This window comes from Chelonoidis abingdonii, chromosome 2 (genome assembly GCF_003597395.2).
Source record: "Chelonoidis abingdonii isolate Lonesome George chromosome 2, CheloAbing_2.0, whole genome shotgun sequence".
In the NCBI taxonomy this organism is placed as follows: Eukaryota; Metazoa; Chordata; order Testudines; family Testudinidae; genus Chelonoidis; species Chelonoidis abingdonii.
Genome location: NC_133770.1, coordinates 4,656,835 through 4,676,726, shown reverse-complemented (window position 1 = coordinate 4,676,726; position 19,892 = coordinate 4,656,835). Strand labels below are relative to the sequence as shown.

Here is a 19,892-nt window from a genome sequence, read left to right as displayed (position 1 = left end):
ATCAAAGGCACCAACTTTGAGAGTTCCTGGAGGGTACTCGACCCCCGCTCTCCCCAATTTCTGATGCCCCCCCAGGACCCCTGCCCCATCCAACCACCTCTTCTCCCTGTCCCCTGACTGCCCCATGCTGCCCTGTCCAACTCCCCTCTCCTTCCTGACTGCCCCCCCGGACCTCTTCCCCATTCCCCCCCAGCCCCGACCCACTGACCAATACCCTGAACTCCTTTGCCCTCTATCCACCCCCCCTCACTCCGTGCCCCCTTACCACGCTGTCTGGAGCTCCGGAGGCTGGTGGCGCTATAGCTGTGCCACCCAGCCCTGCCGCCACCACCAAGCAGCACAGAGACTGGGTCAGGCTGGCTCTGCAGCTGCGCTGCCCCAGGAGCTCACAGTCCTGCCACCAAGAGCATTGTGCCGGAGCGAGCTGAGGCTGCGAGGGGGAAGGGGCACAGTAGGGGAGGGGCTGGGGGCGAGCCTCCCGGGCCAGGAGCTCAGGGGCTGGGCAGGATGGTCCCGAGGGCTGTAGTTTGCCCACTGCAATCTATTCCCAGCATGTCAGGTTCCTCCAACCACATGCTATCAGGGCTTCTGTTTGTCCCAATCCCCGCACTTATCGTAGCTTCCTCCTTTCTCCCCACAAGACAGGAGCTCATTTCTTCCTTCCCCCCGATGCCAGAGGCTCTGTCAGTCTGTCTCCCATTCCTCTTCTGAGGTCAGTTTGTTTCAAAGAAATATGCAGTAACCAACTGGAGTTCTTTTTCCAGAGGAGCTAACAGCTTTACCTTGCTCTACCAGAGTATTATATTTGCCTCTTCTAAGCATCATTAGCATGGCAATGACTACTCAGCCACTGTCAAAAAATGCAGGACAAAGAAATCCAGCACTGGAAAGTATGCATCCCAAGCAGGGTCAAGGGACCTGCAAAGAACACACACACACACGAGATGAAGCACAAATCACAAATCATCATCATAAAGCAAACCAGGCAAGGGATGTGGCAGATAATCTAACTGACCTACCACACACATGATGGGGTCACAGTAATAAGGGCCTCTCACAGAGGTAGATAAATGCCACAGATCCATCCTACAGCAATAATTAATTGGGGTATTCTACTGTATGAGCAATTTCAGTGCTGAGGCCCACCCAATTGGACCGAATTATACATTTTATTACTAAAACCTGAACTGGAGTTTGTGACGGTTAGTATTCAGCAGAGCTAGTGAAAAGAACAAAAAGACAGAGAAGGGATTACAATGACACAACTTATCTGGGAAGTAGAGGAGATGTCTTAAATATGAGGAGGGAGGAGGAAGAAGAGTGTAACATTTAATTAAATTGAATGAAGCAGGATACTCAGAAGATATTTACAATAAAAACTGTAAGCCAAAGCTGCCATCTGGAACAGTGATTCAAGCTATGGCTCATTAGGTAAAGTCTGCAGACAACTTAATCTGTGAGAAACAAAGATCTAAAAATATACATACAAAGGTAGACTAAGAAAAATAATTCATTGATTTGTGGCTGGAAAGTTTAAGAGGCCATTTAACACAAACATGAATGGAAAAAATATCACACTCAATATCCAGTCCTGAAAAAAAAAAAACGGTTACCCACCTTTTGGTAACTTGTTTTTCGAGATGTGTTGTTCATGTCTATTCCAAGCAGGCGTGCGCGTGGCGTGCACACACCAGCTGGAAGATTTTCCCCTAGCAGTATCTGTAGGGTCGGCCCTGGCGCCCCCTGGAGTGGTGCCACTATGGCACCCTATAAAGGGGCCCGCTGACCCTCCACCCCCTCAGTTCCTTCTTGCTGGCACTCTGACAGAGGGGCAGGAGGGTGGGTATTGGAATGGACATGAACAACACATCTCGAAGAACAAATTACTGAAAGGTGGGTAACCGTTTCTTCTTCTTCGAATGGTTGTTCATGTACATTCCAAGCAGGTGACTCACAAGCCTGTACCTAGATGGTGGGGTCGGAGTTCACTGCTGACTGGAGTACTGCACGACCAAAGGCTGCATCATCCCTAGCCTGGAATGATGATGGCGCAATGCGATGTGAACGTGTGGATGGAGGACTACGTGGCTGCTCTACAAATCTCCCGAGTCGGGATCTGAGCCAGGAATGCCGCAGAGGAGGCCTGCGCCCTAGTGGAGTGGGCTGTGACCAGAGGGACAGGGGTCTTAGCTATGCGGTAGCATTCCCGGATGCAGGTCGCGATCCATGAAGAGATTCGCTGAGACGAGACCAGGAGCCCTTTCATCCTATCCACCACCGCAATGAAGAGCTGCGTCGAGCATCTGAATGGCTTGGTACGCTCTATGTAAAAGGCTAAGGCCCTGCGGACATCCAGGGAATGTAACCTCCGCTCCTCACCGGAAGAGTGTGGTTTCGGATAAAACACCAGGAGAAAGATATCTTGTCCCATGTGGAACTGTGAGACAACTTTGGGGAGGAAGGTCGAGTGAGGTCTAAGTTGGACCTTGTCCTTATAAAAGACAGTGTACGGGGGCTTGGATGTTAACGCCCTGAGCTCCTACACCAGGAAGGCGGTCTTATACGACAAGTACAACAGGGAGCATGAAGCCAGGTGCTCAAAGGGAGGTCCCAAGAAGGCGGAGAGGACCAGATTCAGGTCCCAGGCAGGAGCTCGCTGATGAACATGCAGAAATAGCCTGTCCATACCCTTGAAGAAATGTCTACCAGTGGGCTCGCAAACACCCAGGTACCCCCCCTCTCCCGGATGGAAAGCCGAGATGGCCACCAAGTGAACGCGAATTCAGGAGAGGGAGAGGCCCAGTTGTCTGAAGTGGAGCAAATAGTCTAGGGTAATAGGGATTGGGACCCCCAGAGAACTGTGATCTTGCTGACCCGACCATACGGAGAAACGCTTTCATTTAGCCAGGTAGGTGACCCTGGTTGATGGTTTCCTACTACCGAGCAGCACTTGTCTGACCTGCTGGGAGCACTGGATCTCCACCGGGTTCAGCCATGGAGCATCCAGGCTGTGAGGTGGAGAGATTCCAGGTTCGAGTGACGGAGGTAGCCCCGGTCCTGCGTTATCAGGTCCGGAAGCAGGGGCAGCGTCAAGGGTGCCTAAACGGACATGTGCAGGAGTGACGTGTACCAATGTTGGCATGGCCACGCCGGAGCTATCAGGATTACCCGTGCGTGGTCCCTGCAGATCTTCAAAATCACCCTGCGTATCAGGGGGATCGGAGGAAAGGCATAAAGCAGATCGAACTCCCAAGACTGGAGAAGGGCATCTGACAGAGACCCTGGACTGCGGCCCAGGAGGGAGCAGAACTGTCGGCACTTCCTGTTTTCCCTTGAGGCGAACAGGTCTAACTGGGGAAAGCCCCAGAGCTGGAAGATTGAGCATACCACGTCCCTTCGGAGGGACCACTTGTGACCCCGGAACAAGTGGCTGAGGGTGTCTGCCAGGCCGTTCTGCTCCCCCGGAAGGTAGAACGCTGTCAGGTGGCTAGCACTGTGGACGTAGAAATCCCACAACGTGAGGGCTTCCCTGCACAGGGGAGAGGAGCATGCACCCCCGTTTGTTGATATAAAAGACTGCCGATGTGTTGTCCGAGATGACAAACAAATCTGCTGGCCAGGTGGGACTGGAAGGTCAAGCAAGCCAGGCGGACCGCTCTCAGCTCCCAGACATTGATATGCAACTCGAGGTCCTCCGGTGACCACAAGCCCTGTGTCCTGAGATTTCCCAGGTATGCTCCCCAACCCCGATCTGAGGCATCCGTTACCAGAGAGAGGGAGTGTTGAGGGGCGGTGAAGAGGACTTTCTGCGGGTTGAGCCAGCACCGTAGCAAACTCAGCATCAAGGGGGTAATGGATACCATTGAGTTCAAGGGGTCCCTGGCCGGGCGGTATACTGTTGCTAACCAGGACTGTAGTGGACTAAGCTGGAGTCTGGCATGGTTTACCACATAGGTGCACGCTGCCATGTGACCCAATAGCCAGAGGCAGATCTTCACTTTGGTAATCGGGGCACGTTGCAGTCTGAGGATGAGCTCGGAAATCGCATGGAACCTGGATTCTGGAAGGAACGCTCTGGCGTGGGTGGAGTCCAGAACCGCCCCTATGAACTCTATTAGTTGAGTAGGAGACAGGGTGGACTTGGCTTCTTTCAAGAGAAGGCAGAGATTGAGAAAGGTCCGCCTGATGAACACCACCTGAGCCTCCACCTGCTCCTTGGTGTGGCCCTTTATGAGCCAATCGTCCAAGTAGGGGAATACCTGGATGCCCCGCCTGCACAGGAAGGCCGCCACAACTGCCATGCACTTCCTGAAGACCCTTGGGGCAGCTGACAGGCCAAACGGGAGCACCGTGAACTGCAGATGGACGTCGGCCACGACGAACCTGGGTACCGACGGTGTCGGGGAATTATGACAATGTGGAAATAAGCATCCTTTAAGTTGAAGGCGGCATACCAATCTCCTGGATCCAGGGAGGGAATGATCGAGGACAGGGAGACCACGCGGAACTTGAGCTTTCGTACAAACTTGTTCAATCACTGCAAGTCCAGGATGGATCTCAGGCCCCCTTTCGCCTTCGGTATTAGGAAATACTGGGAGAAGCAGCCTTTGCCCCTGAGCTCTCGAGGGACTTCCTCCACCTCCCCTGCCTCCATGAGGGACTGCACTTCTTGAATTAGAAGTTGCTCGTGAGATAGGTCCCTGAAGAGAGACGGGGAGGGGGGCTGGTGGGGCGAGAGAGAGGAAAACTGGACGGAACATCCCCCCTCTACCGTGCGGAACACCCAGCTGTCCGATGTGATTCGGGACCAGGCACGGTAGAAAGGGGACAGACGTGACCCAAAAGGTAGGGGTAGAAGAATCCAGAGTCTCGATAGGTAGGTCGCCCTCGACCGTACCATCAAACAGGGGGCCTAGGCCCCGACGACGGTCTCGGTTGACCGGACGCCTGGCTGGAGGGGTGGCGTTGGTGACGCCTCCTGCCATTTCTGCCCTGCCTGTGCCCTAGCTCCTGGCGAGTCTGAGGCTGGTAGGGGCGTGGGGCTGCCAGCGGCCTAAACTGCCTGCGCTGGGTTGCAGGGGTATGCAAGCCCAGTGAGCACAGCGTGGTCCTCGAGTCCTTTAGGCTATGGAGACGCTTGTCCGTTTTTTCTGAAAACAGCATCTGCCCCTCGAAGGGGAGGTCCTGAATGGTCTGCTGGACCTCATAGGGAAGGCCTGAGACCTGGAGTCAGGCTCTTAGCCTCATGACCAGGCCCGTGGCCAGGGTGCACGAGGCTGAGTCCGCCGCATCTAGGGCCGCCTGGAGAGAGACTCGGGAGATCAGTTTTCCCTCTTCCACTAGAGCTGAAAACTCTGACCTCGAGTCCTAGGGGAGGAGCTCCGTAAACTTTGACATGGTTGAACATGTGTTATGATCATATCGGCTTACGATCACCTGTTGGTTGGCAAAACGGAGTTGTAGGCCTGCTGCAGAGTACACCTTTCTACCAAAAAGAGGTCGAGTCTTTTGGCGTCCCTGTTCTTTGGTGTTGACCCCTGAAACCCCTGACGCTCCCGTTGGTTGGTTGCGTCCACCACCAGGGAGTCAGGGTGTGTGTGTGAGTGTACAAGTGTTCGTGCCCCTTAGAGGGGACGAAGTAACGCCTTTCCATTCTCTTCGCAGGAGGGGCCAGTGAGGCTGGCTTCTGCCATAAGGTGCGGGACATATCTGCTATGGTCTTGGTTAACGGAAGAGCCACCCTGGATGGCCCTGAGGGAGCCAGGATGTCTACTATCGGATCCGCATCCACCTCGATTTCCTCAGCCTGGACCACGAGGCTTTGAGCTGCTCGTCTGAGCAGTTGTTGGAGGATCCGAGTGTCCTCCAGGGCCGGTGCCGCAGTCTTGTCCGAGACTGCTTTGTCTGGGTAGGAAGACAAGGAAATTATTTGTATCGAACCTTCCTCAGGTGCATGTAGCCCTTCGGGGTCCTGCTGCACATGGTACTGTGGTTGCAGGGCTCGTTCCAATTCTAAATGTGGCACCGCAACCTGTACCGGGGTTGCCAGTGAGCGGCTTGGCATATTGGGCGGTGCCTGTGAGCCCGAACTGTAGTTGCTGCTGGTGCTGCTGCCCGGCTAGGGGGTGCTGAACTTGAATATGGCACACCCCTGCCCGGCGACGGTGCCGGTGGAGGAGGCAACTGCGCCGGGGCCACCAACACCGAGGAGACCAAGGCCGACCTTGATCGAGGACCAAACGCCTGACCTACCGACTGGTGGTAGGCCCAGGGGGTCCAAAACGGCCACTGTGAGGGCAGATGCCATTGCTGCTGCCACTGTGGGAAACGCTGGTGGCTCACCCCCGAAACCTATCTCCTGCTCTGCGACCGGCTGGAGCGGTAGGAGTCTGCCTCTGAGTATGAAGTCTCTGAGTAAGAGGACTTGGGGGGAGCAGCACCCCATGCCGTTGGAGAGCAATGCTGAGGCGGCGGGGAGCCTCCCATCTGGTCTGGTGCCACCCTAGTGGTGCGGGGCGGGGAGAGAGGCAACAGCATGGCTGGGTTGCCCCTCGATTGTACTGGGGGACGGGCTGTGGTAGGCAACTCCCTACTACGGTGCGGGGAGGCCGGTGCCGGGAGTCCCATCAAATCTGAGGCCACCTCGAATGCCTCCGGTGTCGAGGGGAGGCGCAAGTCTCCATTGAGGTCCAGGGCTCTAGGCCGGTCTGGACTCCACCGCCCTCTCTGTGGTGCGGGAGTCGACGGAGCAGCCGAGGGCTGTAGCCCAGCCTTTTCGCTTGCACCCGCGGACGGCATTGGCCTCTGGGGGTCCTGGTGGGGTGACTGTTCCCTCATCGGCTTCCTCTTCTTAGCGGGCACCGGAGACAGTGAGTGGTGCCGCACTGAGGTTGACTTCCTATGACCCGACTCCGTTCGGTGCCAGGTTTTAGAAGACTTGGGCTAGGCCTTAAGTTCTGATGCTGGTGCTGGGGCGCTCTGCACCAAGGAAGACGTACTGGACACCGCCTCGGCCCATTCTGGGTCTGAGGGTGGCCGCAGAGCAGCCTTCATCCAGACGACTAAGTCTTTGAGCTCTGTCTTTGAGAGTTCTCGGGCGGAAGCCCCTGCAGACAGAGCACCAGTCCTTTTGGTGGCTCTCTCCGAGCCACCTCAAACAAGCAGAGTGTGGGTCACTCTTGGGCATGAATTTCCCGCAGTCCTTGCAGAGTTTAAACCTGGGGGACCCGGGCATGCCCCAACAGGCGATGAAACGTGGGGGCAGGGAACCCCACAACTACCAAGAACTATATACAAATGACTTAAGTAAACTAACTATATACACAGACTATACACGAGGATAGGACGCTGCTAACTTGCTATGCGCAAGAGAAGTTCCAGCTAGCCATCACCGGCGGTAAGAAGGAACTGAGGGGGTGGAGGGTCGGCGGGCCCCTTTATAGGGTGCCGTAGTGGCACCACTCCAGGGGGCGCCAGGGCCGACCCTACGGACGCTGCTAGGGGAAAATCTTCTGGCTGGTGTGCATGCGGCGTGCACACACCTGCTTGGAATGGACATGAACAACCACTCTAAGAACAACAGACGACCTTTCATGTGAGGATCTCAAAGATCTGTACAATTATCACATTGCCCTGTGATGTAAGTGTTACACTTATTTTACCGATGAAGAAACTCAGGTACAGAGAAGTTAAATGAATTGCCTAAGGTCACACAACTAGTCAGCGGCAGATCCAAGAACAGAACTCTCAAATCTTGCCTCCCAATTCTGTTCCTTGACCACTAACAGCACACCCAGCAGAGACAACTGCCCACATTACACATTGAAAAGACGACATTCTTTTTGGAGATGCTCGCCCTGACTTTACAATGTTTACAATGGTAGCATTAAACTATTCACAGGGAAACAATTTCATTTAATGATAGTGTTCAAAGAGCGGAAGTGAAAGAGCACAAACAAACAAAGGAGCACTTAAGGTCCCAGTGGTTTGGAACAATGGACCATTTTTGAATACTACCCATCTGAAACTAGAAATCAGCTGCGGTGGACATTTGTGTATGACAAACCTTTGCTTTGGTGGCAGCTGAGGCAAGAGCAGCAGCTGCAGCTGTAGCTACATTTCCTTCAGAGATTTCGTGTTCCTCTTTCTTCTTTCCAGCATCGCTTTCTTTGTCTTTGCACGCATCAACGTTTTCCTTGTTCTCTTCTGCCTCCTTTTCTTCTAAAGAGATGACCCAATAATTCTTTTACATTCATTCTTCACTTCATGATTATCACATCAGGGACAGGATTTACATAGCACGTACTTCTATGCTCACACAGCATAAACCATGAACGAACACATTACAACATTCCCACTTAGGTGCTTTACATTATTATAGCACCTCAGCATTTCCTCCACATACTGCTACAGAAGCAGTTTGAACACCTCCACAAAATGTATATTCCAGAGGATCCCCCCAAATCGTTAAGGGTGATGCTCCCAAAGTGTTTTCATTTTTGATCCCGTGCACTCTTCTCTCTCCATCATTTTTTTTAGTCTTAATATCAAAATAATTTTAAGTTGTATTTCCAATAAATAAATTCGATTACCATCTCCATTTTGAGAGGCAAATGGAGATCTTTTTATTGTTTTGCTCTGTCCTCTCCTAAAATCCTGATGAAAAAAATCCTGACAGAATAGATGTGCCAGATCTATACGACACAATCAGAACACAGATTCATGTAATAAATGACACGGTATTTTAAAATATAGGAAGATACTATGATTTTTCAGTACTTTATTCCCAACCAGACAAATGAAATGATTTGCACAACCTCGTAAGGAAACGGAGAAAGCTTGTTAAGCTTTCAAGCACAAAGCTGTGTTCATAGTAGTCCCATTCATCTGCTTCTTTACATTAGGAATGGACCAACAGATTAGCAATACGGAAATAAACTCATTTATATGATTTGTGCTCACTTTAGTTTAGCAATCTGCTCATCCAGTCCCTACAGCCAAGATGAAAAAAGTCCCTAAACTGAAGTCTGAAATGATTGCAATATGAATTTAGCACTTGAGTTTTTCCATGAAATGACCTGGAATATCTACTGCTGAACCAGGCTGCAGACCTCATGTGCGAGAGAAAATATTTTTGCCACAATTAACTTTATAGTCTATTCTTGCAGCTTTGGAGAAAGGTTTTTAAAACTAAAATGCAGCTCAAGTAACAGCTGGTGTCTATTACCTGACTTGGTATCAGACGTGACTTCACTGTCCTGCTCCTTTTCAGGATTTCTCTCATTTTCTCCTTCCTGAACCTTATCATTTTCCTCTATTTCACTTTCTCCTTTGCTTTCAACCTGGAGTGTTGGAGGAGGATGAAGGAAGAGAGAAAGGGGAACATAAGAAAAAATTCCTTGTTAGCTTAGTCACAGAATCACCGGAAAGCTCTATCATCCTTGGGAAGGTGGAATCAATTTGGGACTGCCTGTTAGTTCTTTTCACAACCCTGGTCAAGATTCTTGGGCACAAAGCAATTGCCATATTGGATCAGACCCATGATCTATCTAGTCCAGTAAGCCATCTCCAACAGGGGGCAGCACCAGATTTTGTTTCTTGCTCCTCATTGCTGATTGATGTAAACACCGCTGCTCTGTTGTCCAGCATTATTCTGACTGGGTGTCCTTGATGTGTGGCAGGAAGTGTTGGAAAACATAATGGACTGCTGAGCTCCAATATGTTGATATAGAGGGTGGGGGGTCTATTTGCCCTGAGCTTTAAGGCTTTGGAATTGTGCACCCTAGCCTATGAGGGAGACTTCTGCGGTGACAATCCTCATGGGAGGAGGCTGTACAAGTCAGACTCTTCTCTCCCCCACCCCCTTTTGTGGGTTCTTCCACCAATTCAGAGGACTGAGCACCTTCTGAGATATGGACACCTGTTTGGACTGACAGTCTGTTGGGAGTGTAGACAGTTCTCAATTATGGTTGAAGACACCAGGAGTTAAGTCTTGCTAGGGAAGTCATGAATGTACAGGCTGCCATATGGCCTAGAATTTGTAGCAAAACCCTTGCAGTGGGGTTTGCGGACTCCACTGGACTGTTGAAACAAGGTTGGACATTGTGATCAATCTGCCCCTGGGGAAGTATGCCCTGTCATGAAGCACCCATAGGGACACTACTCAAAGAAGTGGAATTCTTCAGATTCTAGCTTATCCCAACTCAAGGACCTTAACCGTATTAATAAAATGAGCAGTGATTTTATGCGTAAGGGCAGAGGTGGGAAATATTTTAACATTGGCAAGTAATTTGGACTTATCTGAATGTCTGTTCTACTAGACTGGGAATTAGTTTCCAATAAATTTGGAACAGTAATTTTCATGTCCATTACCTTGCACTGTATTTACATCTCTTATTTCATATAAGCAATATAAAGATAATCAAAAGAATACAGCAAACAAGGAGTAACATTCAGAATTATGTATTGTGAGTATTAGGCTTGGACTACACTACAAAGTTAGGTCGACATTGGGCAGCTTATGTTCACCTAACTACATCAGAGTCTACACTACAGACTTGCTACTGATGATGTAAGTGCTCTACTACACCAACATAACTCCAACTCCATGGCAGGCATAGGGCTTATGTCGGTGTAGCTAGGGCGACTCAATGTCTATGTAGATACTGTTCCTCACATTGGCTGTTAGCTGTCATACTTATTAATTTCACAGCTCTGCTTGAGCCATGAAATTGACAAGAAATCTGGCTCCTGGCTCCCCAGCTGGGCTGCTGCAGGTCTCCGGCAGGGCCAGATTAAGGCAGGGGCTCTAGAGGCTGCAGCCCAGGGCCTTGGCTCAAGGGGGGTCCCGCAAAAATAAATCACAAACTGCAATCTCCAGGCTGCTAAAAGGGGCTCTCAGGCTGGCTGCCTGCCTGCCATAGCACCATGCTGCTCCCGGAAGCGGCTGGCTTCTGTCATGTCTCTGCAGCCCCTAGCGGGAAGGGGAGGGGGGGAGGCGGCTCCGTGCACTGCCCCTGCCCCCAGCTCTGTTCCCGCAGCTCCCTGTAGCTGTGGGGGCAAGGGGAGGGCATTTGCAGGCACAGGCAGCATACTGAGACCTGCTGCTCCCCCTCCTCCCAAGGGTGCGCAGAGATGTGCTAGCAGCGGCTATGGCAGGCAGATAGCCTGAGCCCTGCTGTGCCATTGGCCAGGAGCTGCTTGTAGTAAGCACCTCCCAGCTGGAGCATGCAACACTTACCCCCTCCTCCACCTCAAATCTCTGCCCCAGATCAGAATCCCCTCCCACACCCTACCTCCAAGACCCCGCACCCCCTCCTGCACTAAACTCCCTCCAAGGAAAAAGGCTTGCATACAGGGGCCCCACAAAATCTAATAGCCCCGGGCCCACAGGAGAGTTAATCTGACCCTGGTCTCTGGTCCAAGCTGGGCTGTCAACCAAGCTCCTGGCTTGGGCTGTTGCCCAAGTGCCCCACTGTGAGCCCTGCTGTGCCCCGGGGTCCTGGCTCCCTGCAGGGAGCACTGCAGCCAACCAGACTCTGGGCATAGATCTCCCTGCCGAAGGAGAGAAGCCCTCTGGCTCTTAGCCCCCCCACACTGTCCCTCTTCAGCTAGTGGAAGCGCTCCTGGTGAGGACACGCACCACCGACAGGAGGAGGGTAGTGTGGATATCAGCCACGGCAGTAATTACTGTGATGTCTGTAAGTTGACCTAACAGAGGTCGACTTAAGATTGTCATGTACACATGTCCTTAATTTAAGCACTGGTGTTTCATTCATTTGACTGAAAAAGCAGGGCAACAGGAAAGTGTCACAGGTAACTGCAGACACAATGTAGTTATTGTTCATTCAAGAAAATGATGAATCAGTTCTAGAGCACTAGTTTGGATTTAGTGCAGGTCAGTACTGCCCAGAAGTCACTGCCATTAGCACTTCACAGTTCTGTGACCTCTTTGAAAGGAGCTGCTAGTCATAGGTTAGATCTTAATGGACATTTATCTACATCACAAAACCCACTACTGCAGTCACCTTCTGCTGACAATCTCAGTAGGAGAGATGAAGGCCCGAATAAACAGACTGAACTCCTCTCTCATTCTTAGGCAGCTTGTCTCTAAGGGTTTGATCATGCACACCCTGAAGCCAATGATGGTTTTGCCACTGACTACCATGGGCTTAAGTTTAAGCTCTAAGTCAGAGTTGAGTCACATTTATTAGACCAGGGGTCGGCAACCTTTCAGAAGTGGTGTGCCGAGTCTTCATTTATTCACTCTAATTTAAGGTTTCACATGCCAATAATATATTTTAATGTTTTTAGAAGATCTCTTTCTATAAGTCTATAATATATAAACAAACTATTGTTGCATGTAAAGTAGATAAGATTTGTAAAATGTTTAAGAAGTTTAATTTAAAATTAAATTAAAATGCAGAGCCCCCTGCACTGGTGGCCAGGACCGTGTGAGTGCCACTGAAAATCAGCTCATGTGCCAACTTTGGCACATGTGCCATAGATGCCTACCCCTGCACTAGACAAAGGAGGGTAGCTTGCATTGCCATTGTCTGTGATGAAACTATGAATAAATGCCTTCACTCACGTTGCCAATCCAACTCCAGCTGGCACACAAAAGGGAAATACAAGAACTATTTTCTGTGTCTTTCATCCTCTCAGTGTCTCTTGGTTTATATTTGTTATAAAAATAGGTTACTCGGAGCACTTGGCAGTCCAACACAACTGAGTTACACTAAATTCAAAAATTAGGAATGGTTCTTGGAGAACTGATTTCTCTTTACTGATCTCGGGTCAGATTAGAGCAAAGGTACTTAATCTTGGAAAGCCAATTTCTCACTGAATTAAACTGTGCAGAGCCGAAAACATCACAGCACTGCATGATCAGGAGTCAGAATCGTCAATCCAACACTACAAGAAAAACATTGCAACATGTCAGGATGTGCTGCTGCAGTTTTTCCATGGCTCTTCAATAAAATCCGACATCTCCACTTTGATCCTTCCTCAGACCCTCTCCTTATGGCTAGAAAGGACAGGAAAAGATACCGACATCTCTTCCCACTTTGCTCAGCAATAAACTTGCAAGGGGGCACTCCTATGACAGGAGTGTTTAATTCACTCTGCACGAGATGAGGCTGAGAACAAGGAGCTCTTTACTACAATTTAAGTCACCTTGATTAGGCCCATCTTTTCATTATATATTTGTACAGTTACTAGCACAACGGGCCCTGATCTTTGATTAAGGCCTCTAGGTGCTACTGTAACACAAACAACTCAGACTTGTGAACTTCATGAAAAGAATCACTGTATCAGAGACATATCTCAGACGTTTACCTTTTCTGACTGTTGCCCATCTGTCTCAGTTTCCATTTTTTCTTCTTCAACTCCATCTGTGACAAGAAATACAAGTACATAAAGCAGAGTGGTTAAAAGTGCCATAACCACCATTGAAAAAATAATTACAGGTCTAACTGAAATGTCCTACTCTGTTCTGCTATGGTAATTGGATTTATAAATTTACCTTAATTGTGAGTTTAACTGTAAAAAGTGAGTGTAAGTTCATAAGATGTCACAACCTATAACAACAAATGTTAATGGGACTAGATGCATGAAAACCAGACAGAGAAACTGGATTAGTTTAAACCAAAAAGGCCATGTTCAAATAACCCAAGGACTGCTGTAATTATACTTGTTAAAAACAAATGATGTGGAGTTAATGACCCAAAATTAGTGTCTCAGAAAGTAGGCCTAATTGATGGGCAAAAATAATGAGGGGATGGGCTATTCCACCCTTTTTGAGTCCTGAAAGACAGACCTTTTTGGGAACTAGGGGGAGGAGAGGTAAGGAGAACAAAGGACAGAAAAAAACAGTAAGAGAAAGAACAGAGGATACTGAAGCAAGCTTCACCATCATGGGTGCCACCCCCTTCATCTCCTGGGGTCCCAGGCCTTCATTATCCTAACCCTGAGAGATGTCCTGACCAGACCAGGCCAGAGAGAGGGACCCAGATAATATTCCCACTTTTACTGGCTCCAACTGAATCCCAGCCACCACCTGGAATGAAATGGGATCAGATTTTAACAGTAGTAGCTCCAGCTCATTTCAACTAACTTTTTTCCTAGAGGGACAGTTAGATATTATTAAAGATGATAATAAGAGACTGTCAAACTAGAGGTTTTTCCTTCTAAAACTCTTTCCAGCTAAAGGGAACAAAACATGTTGAAATAAAAGCCTGATTTAATTCTTTACATTTCAAATGCTTTAATTTTTTTTCTTCCTTTTCTTTATCTTTAATAGAAGGTTAAAATAATTTTCAATTGTGTTTGGGCCATGGTACTAAGCAGGCTGAGGCCTCTGAATGCCAAACCCTGGACCATGTTTAACACTGTTTAGTGTTGGGTAGAGACTGGGTTGTTAATGGCTTTGGCCCATTTGGTCCACCTAAATAAACAGAACCGTTCTTTAGAAAAATGCAAGAAAGCTTCATAACGCTGGACACGTGAGAAGCTTGACAGCACAAGACATTATGCTATAGCCTTAGTTTAAAATTCAGGTTTAAATACAGCTTTACCTTTGCAGGTTTGGCCAGCCAGGGTATGTGAGGCCAACAATATTAAAATAGCTATGCATAAGGATACGATTGTGTCACAGAGGCATGGATTCTGTGACTTGCACAGACTTCTGTGACATTTTCTGCTTCAGCCCCAGAGCAGCGGGGCCAGAGCTGTCAGCTGCGGCAGGGGGCCCCCGGGGCTCTGAGCAGCTGCAGGCAGTGTGGGGGCCCCAGAGCTGTGAGCCACTGAGGCTGCGGCAAGGGGCCCCTGGAACTGCTGCAGCAGAGGGTGCAGGACACCACCAACAGTGGGGCTTGGGCTCTCGTCCCCCACTTGGGCTTCAGTCATACCTCCTGCCCAATTATTTTTTAGCACAAGGCACAGATAGATAGCAGGCTTCCATGAATTTTTGTTTATTGCCCACAACCTGTCTGACTTTTACTAAAAATAACCATGACAGCATTTTTATTTTGCTATGAAGATACACAGTTTGCCTGTGCAGACAAACCTCAAACTGCTGCACCCCTGCAAAAGGCCAAGGATACACCACAATTCTATAACATGTTCAATCCGTGTTATAATTCTGTTGGTTGACTGTAATATAACAACATGCTCTGCCAATGTAGTTGATTTGTCTGTGTAGATGGTCCATAGCTCAAGCATGCAAGACCAGCCTCACTTAAGAACTTATTGTATTACAAGAGTGGGTAATCACTGCTTAACACAAACTTCCTGAATTGCTTTATGAACTCTAAGCACACAAATGTCAGCATGCATGGAAAGTCAGTAGACTTTATTTCCAATTTGCAGGTGATCAAAACACTATCAGAGGCTAATTTTATCATGTTATCCAAATCTGACTGTAGAATAATTTATGTTCTATAAAAATATTCTCACGCTAAGTTCCAGCACCTCTACAAACAGTGTTAAAGCATTAAACATTCACAAGAAAGCCGCTCTATTTCCCTGCCCTAGAATTTGCAGGTTCTCTTTCATGCCCCATAACCACAGTTTCTTTGCCTAAGCTTCACGACCAGGGACCTTAGTTTTCAGTGACAATCCCCCCAAATTCTCTGACACCCCCCCACAAAAACCCACGTTTTTCCATGATTCAAATGAAATACTGAACTTTAGTTCCCCTAGCCACAGCATATACGAGTATCAGTTGAACACAATGTTTTACCAATATATTGACAATTTTTAAGCTTACCACCCAAGCCTTGCAGCCTAGGACTAACAGCTAGAGCCTCACCCATTCTCTTGATCATCAGATCTGGCCCCAGTCCCATTTAGACCATATGTTTTTATTTTTGCACAAAATGTAAAAACTAAAGATTTTCTGTATAAACGCAAATTCGTGTTTTTCTGTGGCAAAATGGATTGCTAGGATCATTGTTCATGATTAACTGATCCTTCATGTCTCCCATCTCCAGATCTTGCTCCTCAAAACATTTATTTCAAAAGGCCTACAAGACCCAGGCATATACTCAAAGAAGTGCTATAACAGACAACGGAATTCTGATTTAAGGAATCTGTGTATGACTTATGAGTTCTGTCCGATCTTGATCTTGCTCATTGAAATGCCTCAAGATGAAGTCACCCACTCCCCAGATCAAGGGCAATGGAGGGCTGTCAAACCTTGACGCCCCCCATTCAAGTGAGAGCACTGCAGTACCAATGAGATGGCTGAAGACAGGGAAACTAGGCTGACCAAAGGTTTCTGCAGGACCGAATTAGAGCAGTAGAATTTTTGCAGAAGCACGACAAAGAACAAACAGGTGTTATTGTTGGGTTTTAAGTGTCACAGAACCTGACAGACTTGAGGAAAAACTCATGAAGAGATATGAGGAAGCTTGGGTAGGGAAGATGAACAGATGGGCATGTTTCTGTAGGAGTCTTGTTTTATTGAGGAACAAGCCCAGGAAGAAGGAAACTGACTGCACTAGAGAGAAACTCCGTGATTCAGAGGAGACGGCATGTGGAAGAGGTAGGATTCTGGGCTCCTTAGATGACTCTGATCTAAGCCCACAGAATGCTCAAGAGTGATGAGAAATTGAGGCTGGGAAATGCAGGTATGTGTTTTTTTTGTTTTGTCGAGATCTACATATTTCTTGTGCTAACCAAAGTGAAGGGCGACTTTTTTTTTTTGTTTTTTTAAAAAAAAACCCTTACAAAGCTTGTGTGGTGTTCGCTTTCACTCTCACATGCCCCTGAAGAGGTGAACTATAAAACCTGAGCGCCCACAAGGCAGGAGCTCTGGGAAAGGACTTAAGCAACTGGGGAGTCTAGGAGATCAGCATTAATCCTGGGGGCTTAGGGCAGCTTGGCCTTAGAATCCCACTTCTGTGAAGGGGTAACAGACAGAGATCCTGTGCCCAGGAAGTGCCAGAGAGGCCAAGGGAAGAGACAATGTTGCAGCCCTCTGAGACCAAGGGAAGCTTAAGCGCACATTGAGCTAGGATGGAGTCCAAACAGTAGCCTGGCGAGTGCTCAGCTTGGGGAGCTGTAACTAAGGCTGCATGACAAGAACATTTTTAAAAAAATGAAGAGATGTATGGGTTTAATAAGAGTTCACTGTTCAATCACTTGGTTTTTGTTGTAGTTGACACTTGCTGTCTAGTTAAACGAAAGGTCTCTGGCTCGAAGAGCTTACAGTCTAACCATACACCAATGTCAACTACAACAATATATATTTGCTAAGCACCCACTACACTCTGGGTGCTATATCAACAAAGATGGCTTAGCGGTCTCTTCAAAAACTCAACCAGGTTCTGTTTAGTAAGAAATCTGCTGCTTAAATAATTATTGCCCAGTTATCTTACTATCCCATCCAACCGTGAGATCTACAAAGAGTGTCATGTTGCACAAATAATCTAATCAACAGTATGCAGAGGACAACATGGAGAAAAGTGAAATATTGAAAAAAAGTCAGTAAAATTGTTACCAGTACTAGATGCATAGATATCTCTATAAAGTATGAATGTTTTAATACCAATTAGTCTCATTTCAAGCTACTTAAACCATCATACACTTGTCCTTAGGATAGGTTTCTTGATGCCACCCCCAAGTTCATTTAATTAAGCTATTCTTTTAATGAATGTTTATGTAAAGTTTCCACTAATAAAGATTGGGTTCTTTGGGATAGGAAGGGTATACATACAGAGCCAGAATATTACAAAGCTTTATTTGGACTTCATTATGGACTTTAAATGTCCCTGATGTTTTTATTTAGAATGTTCAGAAACACCTAAAAATACGGCAAATACACAGCAGAGAGGGAAATAGCATGTCACAAGGGCAAACAGCATTAAAGAGAAATTCTTAGGGTTACGTCACAGGCTTTGACCCATGGTGCCATGCCTTTAAATCTAAAGGTGTTGGGCACTGCAGGCTGATTTCAAGAATGCAGGAATAATTAACAACACTCAACCTATCTACATAAATCTCAGTATAAGGTATTAGTTGACGCAAAATGCTTTGATTAAAAAAATTCCGACTCTAATGATAGTACAAGTCTGTTCTAAAACAGAGTTGGTGAAGACAGCTTGGTCTCCAACATGCAACGATAAATTCAGTGATGTATCACAAATTAATTCTTCACATATTAGAAAAAATATGATGCAAGAAGAACTAGAAATTAACACAAATTAATTCTTTATTAAAAGAAAAAACATTTTATCATTTTTCAATTGAACTTATCTGGGATAGATAACTCTGCCCTTCTGAAGTACCTGCCTTTGTCCACGGAGAGGGGATTCAACCCATGTTACAGACTGGTCAATATGCTGTCTTAAAAGAGAGAGAATCTGTTCAGGAAGGGTTATTATTTGGAAGACAGATTAGATTGTCTCAGAGACTCTTGTCCACAGCTTAAGAGCAGAATTCCAGACTGTGCTTAAAAACGTGACTCTTTTTGGTAAAAGGAGTGGCACTGATAGGTTATGAAGTTTCAGTCTTTCCTTTGCAACATAATAAGAGCCAAAGAATAGGAAATTGAGAATGGTGTGTTTAATGGGAATTAAAGCGAATAACCTCAAACCAGAAAATTCTACAGAAACAATATATAAAATTCTGTTTAAGTGCAGCTGAGCCAGAGCTCCAAGCTGCTGGCAACCCAAAACTCTCAAGTATCTTTCAGTACAGAGGAACTGATGGAATTCATGGGCAAAAGCGGCAAAACAGGATGCCATATTATGTATAAAACAAAAATGACTGATTAGAAAATGCGGTGGGAGAGAACAGTGAAGCAATTCGGAAGTTTTGATTCATGTAGATCTCCCAGTCAGAATGACCAATCTCGCTTTGCTCAGTCGTATGAAATATCACAGGTTGACAAAAGTACTCCCTGCTATTTATACACTCTGAATTGCATTTGATAATAAAAGGTAATAATTAAAATAATCATGTGGGCTGCTTGCTGGCAGCCACCATACCATTGAAAAGTAACATACACCACGCAGACGTTTTCTTTCTCTACACACAACAGTACTGCATGTTCCTCTCTACCCTGTGTAAAATTAAGTTTCCATCTTGCTTTAATACTGACTTGGCAATCAAAAACATTAAATATGTAATTGTTTCAAAATAAAATTCTTAGGATGACACCTTTCAGAAGAATAGTGGTCACCACTTGGGTGACAGATACATCGTAGTCCAATAAACCAGAGAAATTAGAGACTGATGATGCTCATTAATCCCTATTTAGTTCACCGTTAAGGGGCTATTTCAGCATTGCTTCCTTCAGCATATTCTCCAGTTCTTTGCTCTTTCTACTCATCAAGCATACTATTATAAACATACTTTGCATTTCTATAGCATCTGCTATCAAAGGATCTATTAGATCTTCACAAACATTAAACAAGCCTCCCCGGGCCTTTATGTGGTATGTATTACCTCCAATTTACACATGGGAAAACTAAGGGTGGGTTTACACTACAGCTTAAGTCAATGTAACTTGCATTGCTCAGGGGTGTGAAAAAGCCCCCTCCCCCACATCTCCACACCAGGCTATGTTGGCAGGAGATGCTCTCTCACTGACAGCTTCCGCATCTCTGATATAGAGTAATTATGCCGACAGGAGCTGTAGCTGTGCTGATGCAGCGCTGTAGTGTGGACTTGCCCTAAGGCACACAAGTTAAGTTAAGTTAGTTGCCCAGTGTCTGTGAACTAAAGAGTCCAGAGTCCCAGTATCATGCTCTCACTAAGACAAGGTTACTTACCCTGTAACTGTTGTTCTTCGAGATGTGTTGCTCATATCCATTCCATTTAGGTGTGTGCGCGCCGCGTGCACAGCCGTCGGAGAAACTTTTTACCCTAGCAACACTCGGTGGGTCGGC

The 19,892-nt window shown here is 47.3% G+C and overlaps 1 protein-coding gene across 1 annotated transcript in view; it reads right to left on the bottom strand.

The window, feature by feature from the left end:
• Positions 1–19,892, bottom strand: part of SMARCC1 (SWI/SNF related BAF chromatin remodeling complex subunit C1) — a 198,748-nt gene that overhangs the window by 44,573 nt on the left and 134,283 nt on the right. The window contains 3 exon segments of the mRNA XM_075061930.1: positions 8,066–8,220; positions 9,227–9,341; positions 13,336–13,391. Of these exon segments, the coding sequence (XP_074918031.1) occupies positions 8,066–8,220; positions 9,227–9,341; positions 13,336–13,391 (326 nt within the window).